This window comes from Phocoena phocoena, chromosome 13 (genome assembly GCF_963924675.1).
Source record: "Phocoena phocoena chromosome 13, mPhoPho1.1, whole genome shotgun sequence".
Taxonomy (NCBI): domain Eukaryota; kingdom Metazoa; phylum Chordata; class Mammalia; order Artiodactyla; family Phocoenidae; genus Phocoena; species Phocoena phocoena.
The window spans coordinates 72,363,365-72,385,042 of record NC_089231.1 but is presented as its reverse complement, the minus strand read 5'-3'; the positions used below and the strand labels follow the sequence as shown (position 1 = coordinate 72,385,042).

The window sequence follows — 21,678 nt, the reverse complement described above, 5'->3', positions numbered from 1 at the left end:
ACCTGTTTCGAATCTTGCTCTTAAAAAAGCTTTGCTAACAGTTGACCTCGATCTCTCCAATGGGGAGGTTTGTCTGTGTCTAAAGGGCTCTGACACAGCGATGGGAGATGAGTTCTAAATGAGGCTCAAGGAAGATGTCACAGAGAAGGTTCTGTTGGAAGTTGGGTTTCTCCTGAGTGTAGGAGCCAGGGATGAAACAGAAGAGGAGCCCAACCAACTCACTAAACTGATGTGTTAGAAGAGGGGCTCTGTTCCCAGGAGGGCGAAGAATGAGGGGGGCCACATTCCTTCTTTCTGCGTTGGGATGGCCTTTTCTCGTATTGGAGAAATGGAATGCTTGATTGGAGGGGGATTGGGAGGAGCTGTAGGACAGCTTTTTGGTAGAAAAATTACACACTTCTTGGCTCTTTTTTTCCTTCACTTCCAGTGTAAATAGTACAAAACTAGTGTTTTCCTTCACCGTTATATGGAGAAGAACCAGGATAAGCACTGCTCTGCATTTTAGGATTTTTGTTAAAACTGGATCTACGTGGCATCTTTCCACTGTTTCAGCTTCTGGAAAAGGCAGTGACTTCATGTTATATTCATAAAAATAAGGCTCCAGAGTGACATCAGAATGTGCTTGGAGGGTCCCCTTCATATATGATGTCTTAGTTTTTGCACACGGTGGGGTTGCTGTCATACCTCTGTTCTACAGTTGCAGAAATTGAAACTCAGGCTGAGTGACTGCCTGGAGCTGTGGGGTCTTCCGTGGATTAGAACCTAGGTCTCTGAATCTTTATTTGGTTTGTACATGTATATATATATATATTGTTTTGTTTTGTTTTGTTTTTTTGCGGTACGCGGACCTCTCACTGTTGTGGCCTCTCCCGTTGCGGAGCACAGGCTCCGGACACGCAGGCTCAGCGGCCATGGCTCACGGGCCCAGCCGCTTCGCGGCACATGGGATCTTCCCAGACCGGGGCACGAACCCGTGTCCCCTGCACCAGCAGGCGGACTCTCAACCACTGCGCCACCAGGGAAGCCCTGTACATGTATATTTTTGATTAACATTTTTTTCCCACTGAGTGTGAAAGATTTTTTAATAGAAACCGTGGTCTAATTGACACTTAATCCTTTGCATTCTTTCTCTGGGATTAGAAGACTTAATAACAAAAACACTAGCCTGTCAGGGCTCTGATTCTGGCAGCTCGGAGAATTGTCTCAAGGTTTGGAAAGTGCTTGGTCTCTACCATGCCTTTCGAGTAGACAGTGGCAGTGATGGAGTCGCAGCAGCTCACATCATTGAGGGCTTCCTTTAAGTGCCAGGCGCCGTGCTGATAAGTGCCTTCTTTCATGGACTAGTTCAAAAGAAATGGCAGTCTCCCGATGGTGCTTTTCTCTGTGACCCCCAGTTACTGCCAGCACCTGCTGGATTTGCATTGGCTGCGCCTCCCCCTTACTGTACGCTGCTGACAGGCAATTTCCATTCTCACAAATAGCGGTGCCCCATTTTGGACAAGGGTGGCAATGCTAGTAGCCCTTTGTACAGATGTGGACATCTGGCACAGGGTAGCTTTGGTGTGATGGGCAGGGGCTTTTATTCAGTGCCAGTGTCCTGATGTGTCCTGGGATGCCCATTCACCGCCTCCTGAAATAGATGCTGTCTGTCTGCTACCCTGAGCACCTTAACTGTCAATTGTTTGGGCTGTGAAAGGCTGGGAGGCAGGGCAGGGCCAGCAGTGGAGGATGCGGGGTGGGGGGCACCAGGTGCAGAACAATGACTTCCAAATTACTTCCGAGCTGCCAGCCCCACGAGCATTGCACGGCCTCATTACCACATGAAGTGCCACAGAAGGACCTTTTCATCTGCTCCCAGTGACTGTTTTCCACAGTCTTGTTGGGTGGGGGGGGGGATGGGAGGGGGACACCCTACTCACCCCCAGTTAACAATGGAGCACAAAGTCCTGGCAGAAGAAATCTTACCATGTACCCTGGGGCTATTTTTGATTACAGTGAGTGGCTGTGACTCAGAGTGCGCCCTGGCAGATGACGGCTCCCCCCTCCCCTCCCCTGCCTTCCTCCTACCCCCTCCCCTGGAGATGAGCAGGCAGCCTGTCCTTTGTGCGTTTCCTTGGCCGGCCTCTCACGCTGCTGCAGTTCACTGATATGTCCACAGCAGCCGGCCTGCAGGCCTGACAGGGCTCTGACAGTGGTTTTTACCATATATGGCCATCAGAGCGCTGGGGCTGTCAGCCGGCCAGGATCATTTCCTTCCTTTGCTTTGATTGGCTGCCTGGCTCCGAGAATGGTGGGATCTGGGAGTGTGTGGTGAGGGGAAGCCACTGAGTCAAGTGCAAAGAACATTTAACTCTTTCCTGGTTTTCTGGAGCGTGAGTCTGGGCTGAGCACTTGGGCAAGTGCTGCTGCCAGAAGCCGCCTTGTATAAACGTGATGATGACCCCAGTCAGGGAAGCAGCGAAGAGCAGGTTTCTGAATACTGATTACTCTACTAAAATAGACTCCAGGTGCAATGGACAGATTTCTGCTGTCCCCGTTTGTCCAGAAGCCTCTTTATAACCATATGTAGTAAACGTTCTGCTCTCACCAAGTTGAATTCCATGCTAGTTGGGGGTGGGACCTGAGCTGAGTCCAGGGAAGGCTGAGCCTGGAGGGCAAGTGATGAGCACAGCACGTGTTGGCTTTCTCAGAGGAACGGGGACTTGGGTTTCCTTTCTGGCTGAGCTTTAAGTCGGGAGTAAATGATACAGGCTACTGAATTGGGTCTCTGCTCCAGTCCTCCTGCTGTTTACAACCACTGCAAGATGTGAGCTGCCTCGGCCATGCAGCCCAAGGCATTTGCCTAAAGAAAAAGAGAAAAGAGAGCTGTGATATTTTTCTGTTTTTCATCCCCACTTCAAGAAGGGTGGGGTTTTGTTCTGAGGCTTGTGGGTAAACCAGTGCAGAGCTGGGATTGGAAAGGGGGTAGCTCTGGGGCTTTTCCTCATTCACCAAGGGTCCCATGGGAGGAATCTCCAGTGTCATTGGAGATGACACTCAGTACCAAGGGTTAGGCAACAAGTTACTCTCCTTTCTGCTTGGATATTAAATGCTTTGTTTTAATTTCCTATATTTGCACTTAGTTCGATAGTTCTTTTGCTTTCCAGTTTTTCCTTTCGAGCTGAATTGTATTTTGACTAGGTTCTACCTCATCTTGGGCTCCTAGTTTTTCTTTGTTCTAAGACCAGAGGGATCGTATGGAATTACTTGTCTGCATTGATGAGGATTTTGCTTTATAAATTTTCTGCTAAGTCAGGAAGTTAAGAAATAGAACGTCTCCATTTGCTGTTGTGTATTTAGGTGTGGTTGAGTAAGGAAATGCCAACTCTTCCACCTTTTTGCTTTGTGATAATAAATTATCCATAGTTTCATAGTAACTGCCCTCAAGTTCTTAATGGACTTTTAAAATGGTCTGTTCACTATTCAACGCAGTTTTTAAAGAGGACCTGTGATGCCAAAATGGTTTGCTTGGCATTTTCACTCGTGCCGTAAAGACTGTCCCTTTTCACTCACAAGCAGGGGAGGGCTCTCAGTACCATGCTGCCTCTCCCTGGCAGCTGTGGCGGCTGGCTTACTTTCCAGGACCCGGTAACCCAATCTCTATGTGCTAGTCCAGAGCACCTCCTCTCACCCTCAGGGTTGGCGTTTCTGGTTCCCTTAAAGTAAACCTCCCCAGAATGTTTTATTCCTGGGCCACGAGCTGTCACTCTTGGTGACCAGCCTGTCAGCAGGCCCTGTATTGTGTGCATCGGTCTTCCTGGTAAGCTGCAGGGGTCCCTGTCTTGCTCTTCTGGCCAGTCTCTCCCCTGTGCCACGACCACTGTCACTGTAGCTCCTCCCTGTGAGGGAGCAGGGCCTGAAGAGATTGCAGTGGAACATGTATCCACATAAATAATACTGTTCCAAGAAAAAGGAAGTTGAAAAAAAAGGAAAACCCACTTCAATAGATATCCTTTTTTGACTCCTTTGAACTCTGCACAATATGAATGGAGGCCTTATGCCCAGGCTGCAAACTTTTCCTTTGCTTCCGAGCACATGTTTGACTTAACCATTCTCCTTGTGGAGGGTTCAAGAATTCTCAGGGTATTACTCCAAGGCCAGTAATGAGGTATTATCTCTGCCTTTGAAAAGATCTTTTAATGTATGGACAATATGATAAAGTTACTGAACTTTGGACATATCAAGTGATTTTGATCAGCATTTTTTCCTAAAATGAAAACCTGTATGAATATAAAGTAGGGAATGAACAGTTTGAAAATCTTTGTTCCTTGAGTCAGGGTGGGGGGTGGAGTGGGGCCTGTTTGGGCCTTACATCTGAGGGTGGTGTAACCAGTTTGGATAAATAATAAGCTCAGACTATAGTAATGGATTATAAAGTGGCTGGATTATAAGAAGAATGCAGATGAGAAGTTTGGAGGGAGGTCCTGGGAGGGAGCTTCCTGCTCTGGACTAGCTGAGGGAGATGGCCTAGGAAGCTGTCACAACCCACCGCCCCAGACCAGCTTGCGTTTCTAGGACTGAATCCAGAGTGTAAACTAGAAGGACATTGTATGTCGAATACCCTGAGCATCTGAAAGGGGAATATTTGATTTGAGTGATAAAAGTAATGGGTGTCACTTTTTGGCACCATAGGAGTTTTTTTTTTAACTTTGTGGAAATGTATGTTAGTTGTGAGAAAGAGTAAGCCTGCTGGGTAAAGTGTTATGTGGCTTTAACCAATGTTACTTTTGGAAGGAACCAGTAATTATTAGATTGAGCCTCGTTGGCACCAGTTTGGTAGTACCTCCAATCTAATATTGAGTGAGCTAATGTGTGGATCGAAAACAATTACCATGTGAGGGGTCTGTCTTACACTAAGAAGCAATCATTCTGAATGATTAATGCAAAGGTCATATGGGAAGCATCCCAATGTTGTATTTTGAGACTTTAGGAGGGTGAAAATGTCTGCACCTGTAAAATACGCCATTAGCTTCCTTGAAAATACATCCTAGGGTGGAACTCCTTTATAGAAACATCTATGAGAAAATTTCTGTACGTGTCTGTTTGTATATATTAGAATTCTTTTGATTGAACGGTAGTGTCTTCGGCGTGTGGGATGAGTGCACTTCCTAAATATGGATTCCTTTTTGAAAGGAGATATGACAGATAAGTAAGATAGGACCTCCCTGGTGGTGCAGTGGTTAAGAATTCGCCTGCCAACGCAGGGGAAACGGGTTCGAGCCCTGGTCTGGGAAGATCTCACATGCTGCAGAGCAACTAAGCCCATGTGCCACAACTACTGAGCCTGTGCTCTAGAACCCGCAGGCTACAACTACTGAGCCCATACGCTGCAACTACTGGAGCTGTGTGCCTAGAGCCTGTGCTCGGCAACAAGAGAAGCCACTGCAATGAGAAGCCTGCGCACTGCAACAAAGAGTAGCCCCCGCTCGCTGCAACTAGAGAAAGCCTGCGTGCAGGAGTGAAGACCCAACACAGCCAAAAATAAATAAATAAGTAAAATAAAATTACTAAAAAAAAAAAAAATAAGGCACACTATTTGATATAAATGGAAGCAGTTGTGGTTTCCTATTCAAACTAATGGGAAATATCTTTACAACTAGAAATATCGTTTCATAAGAGTTACATTGAAATTTGTATGCCTAAGGAGGAAATGTTTTTGCCAACTTATTTAAAATTATAAACATTCCTTCTTAGAGCAGTTTTACAAAGATACGTATTTACTGATGCTTCAATTTTGATTTTTCACCGCCCCCCCCCCCCCGAAAGAAGGAAAGCAAGCCTATAGGAGGAGAGTATTGCCTAACTCTGTGAGCTTAGTTGAAGCATCAGTCTCCAGGAGCTCTGCTGAGGCTTTTGGCTGCTTTGAAATTTTTGAGGACCTTCCCCATACCCAAAGTGAATGATAGTGCCGGTGTCTAGGTGGTTTTCTGCCACCGTAAGGGTTGCTAACCAGAACATGTCAAAGCCATCAACCTCAGCTTGGGCCGCCACATGGAAATTGTGCTGTCACACCTCTCCCTCGTGCCAGCTGTACACACACTTTGGAGGCTGCATTTTCCCTGGGGCTCATATTGCTGGGCCTCCTGCAGGCCACCAGATCTTTTAGATAATAATAGTCCTTAAGCCAGTGCCCTGACCTATTTCACCAGCGTCCTACAAGTGTATGAACTGGGGTCTGGGCCAGAGCCTTTGGGAACCTTGGTGTTGGTCATTTTCGCCACTTGAGTTGACTTGCTGGTAATTCTCATCACTTGGAGTTTTAGCTAGAGAGGTACAATAAGAGCTCTATGGCATGTGATCGGGATAACTAGTAAGTAATCAATACATTTGAATATTTAAAGCAAGAAATATGAATCTCCAACTGGCTAGTCTCAGCTAAACTTTCAATTACATGCTAGCAAAGTAGTAATATTCTAGATGATGTAACTGAGGTGATGCATCCTTAATGAAACAGTGGACTGATTTGTTAGTAAATGAAATTATTCTATATGTAACCCTTGGGAAATTGATGAGTAGTTATTAAATCACTGTTCAGCCAAAAAAGATACTTTAAAAGGTGTTATTAAGTTCTTGTCAGTCTTTCTCCCAGCCTCAGCGTTCATTTAAACTTGCTGCTTAGACGTGCAGGTAAGCCGTGTTGTCACCATGACTTGCAATGATGTCTTTCTGAATGGTCCTTCACAATCTAGAATTAGACATGGATTCCTTGGTTTATTCACTGGATGATAAATGAGGATGTGTCATGATTATGAATGAGAAATGCATTCTCATTAGATCCCAGGGCAAAATGACTTTCAGAAGTGATGTGCCCTCATCTTTACCATATAAGGCTGTTATTGTATGGTTTCCTTCAGTTTCCATGGACTTGAGCTCTCAGCAGTTTATAATTGCCCAGCTCCGCCCTTTTAGAGATACATACTTATGGGTGAAATATGTTGTTGTGCTTTAGGTTTGATTTTGTTATGGGTAAGAAGCTATTTGGAGGTGCAAGCCCTTGGAATCACAGCAGCTGATAACTTGACTGTGTGTGGAGCACACCCTGTGTGTAAAACCATCATTGCACATTTAAAACGGCATTTTTTTCTCATACTTCTTTTTGTTCCTCTATCACTGTCAGACATTTAGTCGATTCCCTTTCTGTTGTGCTGCAGGATGATGCTACCTTCCCTGTTTTATTTGTTGTAAGGATTTATGATGATGTTATAACCAGAAGAAGCAGCTGTTTGCAGGGTATCATTTTTTATTAACTTGTGTTTCTGATGACCAGCTGCCACTAATTTCAACATTACTCTTGTGCCTTTTTCACAACCCCATGGCATAGTGGAAATTTTCTTTCTCTGTAGAAACCTAGTAGGATTGTCAGTGATATTTTAGATCTCTGCTTCTTGGTTTTCTCTGTTCCTATTTCTTTACTTAGAAAGTGGGAATAATAGGGTTGCTCTTTCATGAAGGTAGTTGTGATAATGCACATAAAAGATTGTCATACAGTTCTTAGCATGTAACATAAGCACTCTGAAAGTGCTAGCGATTTTTATTACTAATTATTTGTTTTTGATAGAAAGAGGGGAAATAAGTGGCAGTTGTTTTTTGAATTACATTCAAGTTCCCGTGAAACTGTTGGGCGCTTTATTACTTTTATGCTATAGACTTGTCGGGGCTGAGTTGAGAATGGCAGAAATGCTTCTTACTATTCTCAGATATCTTACTTGATTGAAGAATACTGGTGAGTAGCTATTTACTTTTGGCCAGGGTTGTATAATTTTAACCTTAAAAAGAAAAGTCATTTAGTAAGCTTCTGAGTATAATTAAGAACAACTAGTATTAATGTACTACCAGATTCCCCTCAAAATTGCTGTATATCTGAGCAAAAGCTCTTCCTAGCCCAGATTGAAAAAAATTATTTGGTGTCCTTGGATGTTTAGAGTTCAGTGACTATACTCTGCCATCAAGGATGCCAGATGGGGTGTGCTGGGGTGAGCCTCAGAATGCAAAGACCCTGGGATACAATAAAACATTTCAGGTAGAAAACCTCTTTTCCTTGGGATTAAAGGGGTTTTTTTTAAGATTTTTAAAATAATTAATTAACTAATTAATTTATGGCTGCGTTGGGTCTTAGTTGCAGCGCGTGGGATCTTTGTTGAGGCATGCAGGATCTTCACTGTGGTGCGTGGGCTTCTCTCTAGTTGTGGCTTGTGGGTTTTCTCTTCTCTAGTTGTGGTGCACAGGCTCCAGGGTGCGTGGGCTCTGTAGTTGTGGCACGTGGGTTCCAGAGCACATGGGCTCTGTAGTTTGCGGCTCACGGGCTCTAGTTGAGGTGCGTGAGCTCAGTAGTTGTGACATGCAGGCTTAGTTGCCCCACAGCCTGTGGGATCTTAGTTCCCTGACCAGGGATCAAACCCACGTCCCCTGCATTGCAAGGCGGATTCTTTACCACTGGGCCACCAGGGAAGTCCCATAGATTTTTTTTAAATGTAAATTAATAACAATACCTTGGTGTGTTTCTCAACTTTATTATATTTTAATTATTTTTAAAAAATAGGAAACAAAATAATAGGACACTCATGTACTCACGTACAAGATTAAACAGATGTTAATATTTTGCTATGTTTGTTTCATATCTCCCTTTTTTGAAAACAGTAAAGCATAACAGATGTAGCTAAACTACCATTCTGCTTTCCATCTTTTCTCCTTCCCCAGAGGTAATTGTCTCCTCAAAGTTGGTATGTATCATATGTTTGTACTTTATTACATGTGTATGTACCTATAACATAGACTATTATTTTGCATGTTTTAAACTTTTATATAAGTGATATTTATTCTCATACCAAAGGACAGTTACATTGCTCCTGCTTTTTTCACTGTTTCCAACAGTGCTTCCATGAATACCCTTGTGCAAAATATGGGAGCGTTTCTCTCGCACAGACCATCGAGAAGTGGTATTGCTGAGGGGCGGGCAACTTCAGCTCCAGTTGTTTCCAAATTGCTCTCAAAAGGAATCGTAGCAGGATACTCTCCTGTGCGTAGTTTTTATGAGTTCCTCTTTCCAAACATGTTTGCCAGCACTTGTATTTAGACTTCTAAATTCTTGCCAATTTTAATAGGTGTCAAATATTACCTTATCGTTTTAATTTGCAGTTCCCTGATTACCAGTGAGATGGAGTACTTTCCATACATCTGTTGGCTTTTCAGGCTTCCTTCCCTGTGGATCCCTGTTCATGTCATTTGCCCCTTATTCTATTAAGTTGTTTATTGATTTTGTCAGGTATATATTTTATGTATACATACATGTATATATGTATGTGTATACACACACACACGTAGATATAAAATCTTCTCCCAATCTGCAACTTGTCTTTTCACTTTACTTGTGTTTTTTGAGAACAACCCACACTGCTGAATTTGCATTACTTTTTTTCCCCCTCCTTTTTTGAGGGGAGTTTGCATCAATATTTATAAGTCACATAGACCTAAGTTTCTCTTCCTTACACTGTCCTTCATATCAAGGTGGTACATTCTTTATGTAGTGAGTTTAGCAGTGCGCCTTTATTTTTTATTCTCTGGGAACACTGGTTTGAGATGATTTCTTCCTTGAATGTTTGGGAAAACTCATCTGTAAAACCATCTGGGCCTATTATTTTTGGTATTTACTGATTGATTTTGGGTGGGCAGTGATGTATGGAGTTACAGTACTGGTTCTTTTTTTATTATTATTATTTTTGGCTGCGTTGGGTCTTCATTGCTGCATGTGGGCTTTCTCTAGTTGTGGCGAGCGGGGGTTGCTCTTCGTTGCAGTGTGCAGGCTTCTCATTGCGGTGGCTTCTCTTGTTGCAGAGCATGGGCTCTAGGTGCATGGGCTTCAGTAGTTGCAGTGTGTGAGCTTCAGTAGTTGTGGCTTGCGGGCTCTAGAGCGCAGGCTCAGTAGTTGTGGCACATGGGCTTAGTTGCTCCGCAGCATGTGGGATCTTGCTGGACCGGGGCTTGAACCCATGTCCCCTGCATTGGCAGGCGGATTCTTAACCACTGCACTGTGGGAAGCCCACAGTACTGGTTCTTTTATGATTCTGGGTCTCTTTAGGTTTTCTGTTTATTGAAGGAGTTTTGATATATCACACATTTTCTAGGAGCTTACTTATTTCATCTGGAATTTTAAGATTTGTTTTAGCTATATCCCACAAATTTTGATATGGCATGTATTTACTGACCAATTTTAACCTTTTTCTGTTGGCTATTATGACTTTCTATGTGAATTATTTAGTAAATTAGAAATTTTGGGGGACTTCCCTGGTGGCGCAGTGGTTGAGAATCCGCCTGCCAATGCAGGGGACATGGGTTCGAGCCCTGGTCCGGGAAGATCCCACATGCCGTGGAGCAACTAAGCCGGTGAGCCACAACTACTGAGCCTGTGCTGTAGAGCCCGCGAGCCACAACTACTGAGCCCGCATGCCACAACTACTGAAGCCTGTGCACCTAGAGCCCGTGCTCTGCAACAAGAAAAGCCACCGCAACAAAGAAGCCCCTGCTCACCACAACTAGAGAAAGCCCGCGCTCAGCAACGAAGACCCAACGCAGCCAAAAATAAATAAATAAATTCATTTTTAAAAAAAAGAAAAGAAGAAGAAGAAGGCTGATACCGTTTATGTTCCTGGTACGGTAGGAAGGGTAGGAGTGATGTCGAGGACTTGGATAGGTTGGCAAACACTTTAAAAAAAAAACAAACTTTTCAGATGCTTTGGAGATTTTTGGCTTGTATTTTTCTGTTAATTTTTAATTGTATTGCGTTGTACTCAGAACATGTTCTGTACAATATTGATTCCTTGGTAGTTTTTGAGATTTGCTTTGTGGTATTCTAATTGGTGATTTTTAAAAAAATGTTTATTAGTGTGCTTGGAAACAAAAAAAAAATGTGTGTTTTAAAATGTTGGCTATGGGCTTCCCTGGTGGCGCAATGGTTGAGAGTCCGCCTGCCGATGCAGGGGACGCGGGTTCATGCCCCGGTCCGGGAAGGTCCCACATGCTGCGGAGCGGCTGGGCCCGTGAGCCATGGCCGCTGAGCCTGCGCGTCCGAAGCCTGTGCTCCACAACGGGAGAGGCCACAGCAGTGAGAGGCCCGCGTACTGCAAAATAAATAAATAAATAAAAATAAATAAAATAAAATGTTGGCTACAAGTTGTATATATCCGTTAGATCAAGCTTGTTACTTTTGTTAAAGCCGTTTATATTCATACTGAGTTTTGTCTGTTTGATCTCTTAAATCTTTATTACAGTCTCTTAAGATTATGGTTTTGTCATTTTCTCCTTGTACTTCTGTCAATTTCTGCTTTAATTATTTTGAAATTTATGTAGTTAGATGAGTTAAAGTCCATAGTGAATATAGCTTTTCTCTGAATTGTTTCTTTAAATGTTAAAATGTAATCTTAAATAATGCATTTCACCTTAAAATCTATTTGTTCTAGTATAACCACCTGGTACATATTTTTATATCCCTTCCCCTCCTTTAGTTGCCTTTTTGTATTATTATTTTGTAAATGTGTCTTATAACTGGTTTTAATCTGATCTGAAACACCTCGTCTTTTAGCGGGTGAGTTTAAGTCATTCATATTTACCGCAGTTTGTGATTTATGGTTGTTTTTATTTCCACCATCTTATTTTGTGCTTTCTAGTTTTCATGCTTTTTCTTGCCTTTTTTTCTTTTTATTTCCTCTTTCTCTTATATTGAATGAGTTTTTAAAATTCCACTAACCTTCCTACCACTCCATACACTTTTTGGAAGTTATATATTCTCTTTTAGTGTTTACCCTTAATTTTAACATACTTACATGACTTAAAAGTCTAAAACTAGTCAAATTTTCTGCCTTTTTCTAGGGAAGGGCCCTGAAACCTTTGAATTCTGATCATATCTTTCTATCTTACATGTTATTGTTGTTTAGTGTTTTAGTTCTGCCTTGTCTTACCTGTACTCCAGTTAGTCATAATTACTACTGTTCTATACAGTCAATGCCTATTTACATTGACCACATTTACCAATTTGTTTGCTCACTTCTTGTTTTGGTATCCCAGTTCTTTCTTCTGGTTCACTTTCTTTTCCTGAAATAAGTCCTTGAACTTAGTTCTTTGAAATTAATTTTGAAATTCTTTGAGATAAGTCCAAGAACTTAATTCTTTGAATAAGAGTCTTTAAATGGTAAAATTTCTGTATCTTTTTGTTTAAAAATGTTGGGGTTTTTGTTTGTTTGGTCATCACTTTTGAATGATAGTTTATCTGGGCATAGAATGCACAGGTGGTTGTTTTTCTTCCCATTTCTGAGATAGTTTCTGATGTCTTTGTTTCTGTACTTGCTTTTGAGAAGTCTGCTCACAGCTAGTCTAGTTATTCTCTCTGTAGGTAATCTGTCTTTTCTCTATGGCTGCTTTGGTTTGAGATTTTATCTTTGTTCTAGGTGTTCTGAATTGCACTAGGATATTCTACTTGGGACCTGTGCTTCTTCAATCTGAAGACTTATGCCCTCAGTTAAACTTGGAAAATCCTCAGCCCTCATCTCTTCAGTTTTTTGTTTCTCTTGCATTCTCTCCTTCTGGAATGTCTGTTGCAATGTGTGTCAGACCTCAACCTGGCCTCTGTGTCTCAGAATGTTTTAAATTACTAAATATCACACATTCAAGAGAGTAACTATATCTATAGCTTAAATAATAATAATACATAATAAAACAGTAATAATATTAGAAAATAAAACACCTGTGAGTTCACCACCAGCACCTTGAGTATTAGACCATTACGTGGGGTAGGAACTCCAGGGGAGGAGCACTCACAGGGGGAATTAGGTAAAACTACCTGGCTTGGGTGCTTAGTAGCAGCTCCTTCTTTAAGGAAGGATACGGTCAGGGGTGTTGGTAGAATGGATTCCGGCAGTTGTTAAATTTGGGGTAACGTTTTTTGAGCACTAGAGGTGCTGGGGCGGTACCAAGTGCTTTACCTTGATTGTCTCAGTTAATTCTCACATCAGCTCTTGAAGAAAGAATTCTAGCGTTCTCATTTTACAGGTGAGAAACTGAGGTCGTCAGATGAAGTAATTTGGCCAGAGCCTCAGGGGAGAAAATGGCAGCGCCACACCCCAGCCCTGGCAGCCTGGTCCCTGACCCTCACTACTTCTCGGCCTGTCAGTGACCCACGTGGCTTCTCATACAAGACCCAGGTTCTCTGTAATATTGTGTTTCTTCCTTGGCATTTTCATTTATGAATTCCTGTTTTTGGTGATGCAATTCAGGAGACCGAAACTCTGGGTTGAATTAGTTTTGCAAGAGAAAGGGGGAGCGTGTGAAAAAACCGAGGCCTCAGGTCCGTAGGCTGGTGCACCTTCACACCTCAACTCAGAACTTACCTTTCTGCGCAGAAAACCTTCCCAAAGGCTGGAGCCCCCGCACAGCTGCTTGAATGTCCTTCTTCTGTGTTCCTGCCGCCTTGGGCCTGTCCTGGTGCTGCACGTCTTGTGCTGCGCTGTAACTGGAGCTTTAGATGGACTCCACGCTTGGCCAGGACGTGGAGGGCGCCCTGCTCACCTCTGTGTCTCCAACACTCAGCTCAGTGTCTGGCCCAGAGTTCACGGATAACACACGCTTGTAATTCTTTAATGATTGAGTAAGTTAACATTATACAGGAAGAACTAATAATGAGTGCTAGCTTTTTATTGAGTATTTACTGTGTTCTGGGTACTCTGATTAATTTTTTACACACCTTATACAGATGGTTGTAATGCTAGGTTTTGATTTACCTCATTTCTCCTTTACTCCTCACAGTAATCCTGGGAGGTAAGTATTACTGTTACTCATTTTACAGATGACAAGCTGAAGCTTAGAGAGATTACCTGTCTGAGATCACACACTGTTTAACCAAGAGAGCCTGGACTTGAATCCGTATCTGTCTGACTCTGGAGCCTGTGGTCTTTGTGCTTTAGCACACTGCTTCTCTGGAGATTTCCACAGTCAAGTCAAAGTGGAGAAATCCAAATTTACTGATCTTGAAAATTTTCCAAGAAGCCTGCCCCCATGTTGTGACAGCTGGCCATAACAGGAGAGTAGCATCAACCAAAAAATAGGTTCACTTTTGCATTGTGGTGATTCCTTTCTGTTCACCTGCGTTTAGCATATGTAGAAGAATGTCAGCAAGGACTGGCATTAACCTTTTTAAAAAGAAGCAGCCTTTGTACAGCTGTTGTTGTAATAGCATTTGTCTTGGTTAACACCAGACAAAATTGGTCCGATAAGCCAGATTGGCTTGTTAGGTTCAAGTGTGTAACATGAGCACGTTGTGATGGTTGCTATGACCAACATTAGAAGTTGTGTTCTTAATGAGATGTGGATCTGGGTAATGGCTGAGAGCTAAGGTGGTTAATTAGAAGGCCCAGCTGGCGTTTCTGTTGACGGAAGAGACCGAGACATTGAAACATACTTTGTCCTTCGGCCGCTGAGCAGTGGTTAAGGCTTTTCTTTTCATTACCTTCACTTTGCTTGCTCACTGGAAGTGCCATCCACTTCCAGAACTGTTAATTTGTATATTCAAGGGCATTAGCTTATCATATTAAAGGTTATATTTTACATTTTGAATAATACCAGGTTTGGTTTTTTTTAAAACAGTAAAAACACACCTATAATTTACAATAGGCTATTGTTAGAATTGCATTGTGGTAAAAAGACTCTTGTATTCTCTTTTGCGGTGTCTATTAATGCCGTTGATTAAATAAAATCTCTGTGGTTCTGGAAATGTAGATCCTTAATTTGATGGAGTATCCTTGGTAGTAACTGTTTCTAGAAATGCAAGTTGACATTTCTTAACAGTTGACGTTGGCTGATATGAACGTCATAATTTGTAGATTCTTGAGAGTTTGGGGTAGAAGTAATAAAGGAGAAGTGGGTCTGACAAAACATAAAAACTCTGTAGCATTGATGTTACATAATAGGTCTGTTTCTCTCTCCTTTCAGACTGGTCGAATTGACAAATCCTACCCCACAGTGTGTGGTCACACAGGACCAGTGCTGGACATAGACTGGTGCCCACATAACGATCAGGTCATTGCCAGCGGCTCAGAGGACTGCACGGTTATGGTAAGTTCCCTCGGTGTGGCGGGCACACAGGCCAGCGAGACTCACCTACTGCCTTCAAAGAGTGTGTATGTGTAGGCTTGAAATGCAGAAGATCACAGAGCTTTGATCGTCCATTGGACTATACAAGAATTTAGCGACACTGAAGTTTAACTGCAGATAAGCCGTTTTACAAGTTTATATCAAGGAGTTGTACTCTCTTGTCTTTTTTCTTCTCTTGCTTGTGTGTGTGCACATACTTGTTAACAGTTGACACATCTGCTTGATGGGAAGATTTTAGGGAAAGTAAAATGACTTTCAAATAATTCTGTGAATGCCGTTACACCACATGACCTCCCCCCCCCCAAAAAAGGAGAGAGAAAATCGCTACCATGAATTGCGTATTACAGTGAAATACGGTGCCAAAGGTTATATAGATAGGTGGGATATGAAACAGATATTGAAAGGTAATAAAGAGCTTTTGTAGGTGCTTATTTCCAAGCTAACGTCTAGTGGACCCTGGTTAACGAAGTCCTTTTTATGCAGATGTACAAACAACCAATTTGAAAAGTTGTTAAAGTAAGTTCTGTATGTTCCCCAGTTTAGATTCCAAAGGTAGGTTATGTATGAAACCAGGCTTTGGAGTACTTGTGAATGTGAAGCTTCTTGTTCTTGATTATGTTCTTCTTAGCCTTCAAATGTAATTATGAGTTTGGATCCATTTTTAATCCTAGCGCAACATCTGCTGCAAAGACTGGGCAAGAGCGCAGACAGGGAGCCCTGAAGTCATGCCTGGAGTGGATGCAGGTCGTCCCTCAGGCAGCCTCACACCTGGCAGGTGGAGAGCTGCGAGAACTGCACTCTGGTTATCCCCCTCTTGGTTTTCTGTGCACTGAACCAGACTTAGAAACATTGTTTGGAAGGCTTTGTTAATTACAGTTATTTTACATAAAAGGAAATTAATTCCTGAACTGTGCCATTTAAACGTTTACCCATTTTTCCTCATGGACTTTTGGCTAAGGATAACTCCTCCTGTGATCTCATGATTTTGGCAGCCAAAGTGTATTAAAGAAATATGCTGCTATTAAAAGGAATTGTTCCATTTAACATGCCTTGCTAAATTGGTCGTTTGAATGGCTACAGACACATTTTGCTAAGGGGAAGGAACAGTATTTAGACCTGATGCCCAAATCTTAAACCGAGAGTCTTAACCATTCTTGGAGAAGCGGGTTTGATCCATCCCTCCCCATCTCCAGCATTATTGGTCACATTGCCCTTTAAAAAAAAAACCTTTGCATTATAAAACACACTAAACGAGCAGTTAAGTGAGTTCAATTAAGTGAAAAAGTGAATTGAGGGACTTCCCTGGTGGCACAGTGGTTGGGAATCTGCCTGCCAACGCAGGGGACACGGGTTCGATCCCTGGTCCCGGAAGATCCCACATGCCGCGGAGCAACTAAGCCCGTGCACCACAACTACTGAGCCTGCGCTCTAGAGCCCGCGAGCCACAACTACTGAGCCCACGTGCCTAGAGCCCATGCTCCGCAACAAGAGAAGCCACTGCAATGAGAAGCCCGCACACCACAACAAAGAGTAGCCCCCGCTCGCCACAACTAGAGAAAGCCCACCCACAGCAACAAAGACCCAATGCAGCCAAAATTAAATAAATTAAAAATAAATAAATTCATTAAAAAAAAAAGTGAACTGAGTTAGGAGGTTTATTACTGAGTGAACACCCTGTGACTGCCACCCAGGTCAAGAAATGGAACTTTCCCAGGCTTCTCAGTCTCTTCCCTGTGCCCCATCCCAGTCCCCATCCACCCCTCCCTCTCCAAGTAACCAGTAAAACTCACTTCCTTGCCTTTCTTTGTGGTTTTAATCACTCAAGTGTGCGTCTCTGGACGCTAGAGCTTAGTCTTCCAAGTTCTAAAAACTTGATATGGCTTTTAAGTCTTTCCTAATCTACAGGTTCCTCCGCCATCCTTTTCTTGTTGAAGAAGCCAGATCTTTGACCTGTTGCTTCCAGAAGTCCAGAGTTTGCTGATTGCACCCTCGTGGTCCAGTTCAACCTGCTACTCTGTCTTTCAGATTCCCTGTGAGTTGGCAGCTGGATCCTAGAGCATGATTAGATTCAGATTCCATCTCTTTGACAAGCCTAGAGCTCGTGCTCTGGTCTCCCCTCAGGAGGCACGAGGTGTCAAGATGCCTGGTTTTTTGCTCTTTTTTGATTTGTGCAGTTATTGATGCCCAGCACCTAGATCCAGCAACTCATTAAGGGGTCTCAAAATGGTGATATTAAATGCTGTGATTTTGTTTTCAGTTTTCAGCTGGTAAAATTTTTAAGGTGATGCTCTCTCTTATCTACTATTTAGTTACCCAGGAGTATAGTTCATATAGGAAAGCAGGGTAAATGCTTGATTCTTTCCTTTTATTTACCCAGTTTTCAAAATAATGAATTGGTTCTTTATCTTCCTCAGAAGGTGACCAATTAGTTTTTCGTTTGGAGGTTTTTTTCCCCTTTTCATTTTGAACTGAATGGGTTTCAATCTGTTACAATTCTTTTCTCAAAGCTCAGGGGATTCAGTCTATGTTAATGGGAACCTCTTCACAGTTCCTGAGTCCTTCTGAAGTGACCCTACTTGTTTCTGTTGCTTCCTTGCTCTTCTGTATGTCCAGGTGTCCCAGGCCCACGCCTGACCACACACCTCAAATCCACCACTTCTCTCAGAAGCTCTGGTTTGTTTTAATGGAAAATGGAGTTTCTAGATCACTCTCTGAGTGCTTAGGGATGCTCATTGTTACCGCAGCGATCATTGTTTTTAAGACTTTGCAGTAAATTTGGCTAGAATATACATATATATTTAAAGATATAATACCTTGTGACTTCGTCTTAATCTTTCCAGTTCAAATTCAGGACTGTATAGTTTTTACCTAACTTCTTTAATAATACATCTCTGTCTCCTTTCTTTCACACCAAGAATCCTGGTTCTCAGGAGTTCAGGATGAATTAGAATATCCTAATCTATCTCATTTGCTTTTTCACAGTATACATACAATAGTCTCACACTAAAAATACTAAGAGTATCACCACCATTATGATTACTGAAAGCAGTTTAAAAAAAAAAAAGGCACTTGGATCATCTGAAGCTTCTTCTCTAGTAGATTCTAGACCCCAGTACTCTGGAAACCAACCAGAGAGGGCTCCCTTCCAGGACAGGCCCCACCCTGAGGAGCAGTTCCAAGGGATGGAATCAAATAGGAAAGGCTCGTGGGAACTGTATTCTCTAAGTTCTTCTATATTGACAATAGCTTGTTGTGACCTTTATACTTAAAGGTGAATTTTTCTGGATATAAAATTCTTTGCTTGCAGTATTTCCTTGAGTATCTAAATATTGCATTTTCTTTTGGCATAAAGTGTTGCTGTAAAAAATCAGATGATCAGAAAAAATCTGATTTTCTTTTCCTTATAGAGTATATGTTCTTTTTGCATAGATGCTCATAAGATTTTTTTTTCTTAAAATGTAGTAATTTTACTAGACTATTGTTGGTTATTCTGAGTTGGTATTTCTGTGTGTGATGTGCTCTTTCAATATATGGTTTCAGGTCTTCCCCCCCCCCACCCCCCCCCAGGAAAGTTTTATTGACTTAGAGTCTTCAGTATTTGTTCTGTTCCTTTGCTTTGGTTTTTCCCTTCAGGGACTCCTGTTATCCAAATGCTTTATCTTATTTACTTATCTTCGATATTTGTCAGTTTCTCTCCAAACTTTTTTTCTTACTCATTTCTTTTAGGCTAAAATTTTTCTGCTTTTTACCTTTTATTTCTTTAGGGACATTATTTATGTTTATTTGCTCTTAGCTTCTTTGTTAGTCTTCGTTTCTAAAGTACTTTTCCTTTTATTTCTATTTTTTTTCTTGATTTCCGCCACCTTACTTTTGAGTTTTTCAAGTTCTGATTTATGTTTCCTGTCTTGTATTGTTTTCTTAATAATGTCTTTCGAAATGTGTGTGATAGTTTTTATCTTTCTTTGGAGCTGGTCTTACTAGCATTCTTGTACTGTCTGCAGGGATGTATTCTCTTTTTTTCTCATAGTAATTTTGGAGCCTTGATTTTTTTTTTTTTTCTCTTTTTTCTCCCTCTCTTATTTTTATGTGAATTTAGTTTTCCCGAGCTTTCAGAAGCTGGCTTCCTTCATAAAGCTGTTCTAACTTCACAGAGCTCCCTCTTCTGTCCTTTTCAGGTAGTGTTCAGAAACATGGTGTCTTGCTGTCAGATTTCCTGACCTGCTTTTTTTTGGTCTTTCTGATTCCTTTGTCCATCTTATTTCTGTCCTGCTCAGATTTGATTCCATTTCTTGGAATTTCCACTCAGTGTGGGCCTGTCTTAGGAGGGAGTCCTCTCTGGTTGGTGTCTAGGGTACTGGGGTTTAGATTTCTCCAGCCCCTTCATACCTTTTTCGTTTCAGGTCCCTGTTCTCACCTGCTGTTGGAGAAGGCAAAGCCTCTTCCCGTTTCCGTTGTGGCTTCATATTGGCCTGCTCTTCTCAGATCTGTGGGGCACCCCATTGCTGCCCTATGATTTTTTTCGCAGAGGCCAACAACACACGGGTTGTGTGGCTGTTGGTGGTTTTCCTCCACACACTTGCATTTGGGTTATCACCTAGTTTTGTGTATATATTGTCCCTGTGTTTTTGTTTTGTTATCTGCCTGCTCTGTGTTTTTCTTGAGGGACTTGGGAAGATCCCAAAACCGTGCTGCCACTGACACCACCATTGTCCCAGAATCCTCTGACGTTGCCCCGTTATTGGTATTGCCAGAGTGAACATTTTGTAAATTAAATAATGCTTTGGGATAAACCTTCCTCCTAGTTTTTTTTCACTCCCTTAACTATGGTGCTGATATTTTAATCACTTAATGTCTCCCAAATAATTTGTTATTATTATTGGGGTAATTACAAAATGCTTTAACAACTCAGCAGTTGAAATAAAATTTTAAAGAAGTATTTGATCTTCTACCCCACCTGCTTCTTTTTTTTTATTTTTGAATTTTATTTTATTTATTTTTTATACAGCAGGTTCTTATTAGTTCTCTATTTTATGCATATAAGTGTATATATGTCAATCCCAATCTCCCAATTCATATCACCACCACCCCCATCCCTGCCACTTTCCCCACATTTGTTCTCTACATCTGTGTCTCTATTTCCGCCCTGCAAACCAGTTCATCTGTACCATTTTTCTAGGTTCCACATATATGCGTTAATATACAATATTTGTTTTTCTCTTTCTGACTTACTTCACTCTGTATGACAGTCTCTAGGTCCATCCACGTCTCTACAAATGACCCAATTTTCTTCCTTTTTATGGGTGAGTAATATTCTGTTGTATATACGTACCACATCTTCTTTATCCATTCATCTGTCGATGGGCATTTAGGTTGCTTCCATGTCCTGGCTATTGTAAATAGTGCTGCAATGAACATTGGGGTGCATGTGTCTTTTTGAATTATGGTTTTCTCTGGGTATATGCCCAGTAGTGGGATTGCTGGGTCATATGGTAGTTCTATTTTTAGTTTTTTAAGGAACCTCCATACTGTTCTCCATAGTGGCTGTATCAATTTACATTCCCACCAACAGTGCAAGAGGGTTCCCTTTTCTACACACCCTCTCCAGCATTTGTTGTTTGTAGATTTTCTGATGATGCCCATTCTAACCGGTGTGAGGTGATACCTCATTGTAGTTTTGATTTGCATTTCTCTAATAATTTGTGATGTTGACCAGCTTTTCATGTGCTTCTTGGCTATCTGTATGTCTTCTTTGGAGAAATGTCTATTTAGGTCTTCTGCCCATTTTCTGATTGGGTTGTTTCTTTTTGTAGTATTGAGCTGCATGAGCTGTTTATATATTTTGGAGATTAATCCTTTGTCCGTTGATTCATTTGCAAATATTTTCTCCCATTCTGAGGGTTGTCTTTTTGTCTTGTTTGTAGTTTCCTTTGCTTTGCAAAAACTTTTACGTTTCATTAGGTCCCATTTGTTTATTTTTATTTCCATTACTCTAGGAGGTGGATCAAAAAAGATCTTTCTGTGATTTATGTTAAAGAGTGTTCTTCCTATGTTTTCCTCCAACAGTTTTATAGTGTCCAGTCTTACATTTAGGTCTCTAATCCATTTTGAGTTTATTTTTGTGTATGGTGTTAGGGAGTGTTCTAATTTCATTCTTTTACATGTAACTGTCCAGTTTTCCCAGCACCACTTATTGAAGAGACTGTCTTTTCTCCATGGTATAGCCTTGCCTCCTTTGTCATAGATTAGTTGACCATAGGTGCATGGGCTTATCTCTGGGCTTTCTATCCTGTTCCATTGATCTATGTTTCTGTTTTTGTGCCGGTACCATATTGTCTTGATGACTGTAGTTTTGTAGTATAGTCTGAAGTCAGGGAGACTGATTCCTCCAGCTCTGTTATTTTCCCCTCAGCACTGCTTTGGCTATTCAGGATCTTTTGTGTCTCCATACAAATTTTAAGATTTTTTGTTCTAGTTCTGTAAAAAATACCACTGGTAATTTGATAG

The 21,678-nt window shown here is 41.8% G+C and overlaps 1 protein-coding gene across 2 annotated transcripts in view; it reads left to right on the top strand.

Annotated features, from left to right (window-relative positions):
* The window catches only part of CORO1C (coronin 1C), an 83,038-nt gene that overhangs the window by 37,295 nt on the left and 24,065 nt on the right, over positions 1-21,678 (top strand). For both annotated transcript variants that reach the window (XM_065890521.1, XM_065890522.1), the window contains exon 3: positions 15,013-15,135. In XM_065890521.1, coding sequence (XP_065746593.1) covers positions 15,013-15,135 — 123 coding nt within the window. The remainder of the gene's footprint in view (positions 1-15,012; positions 15,136-21,678) is intronic.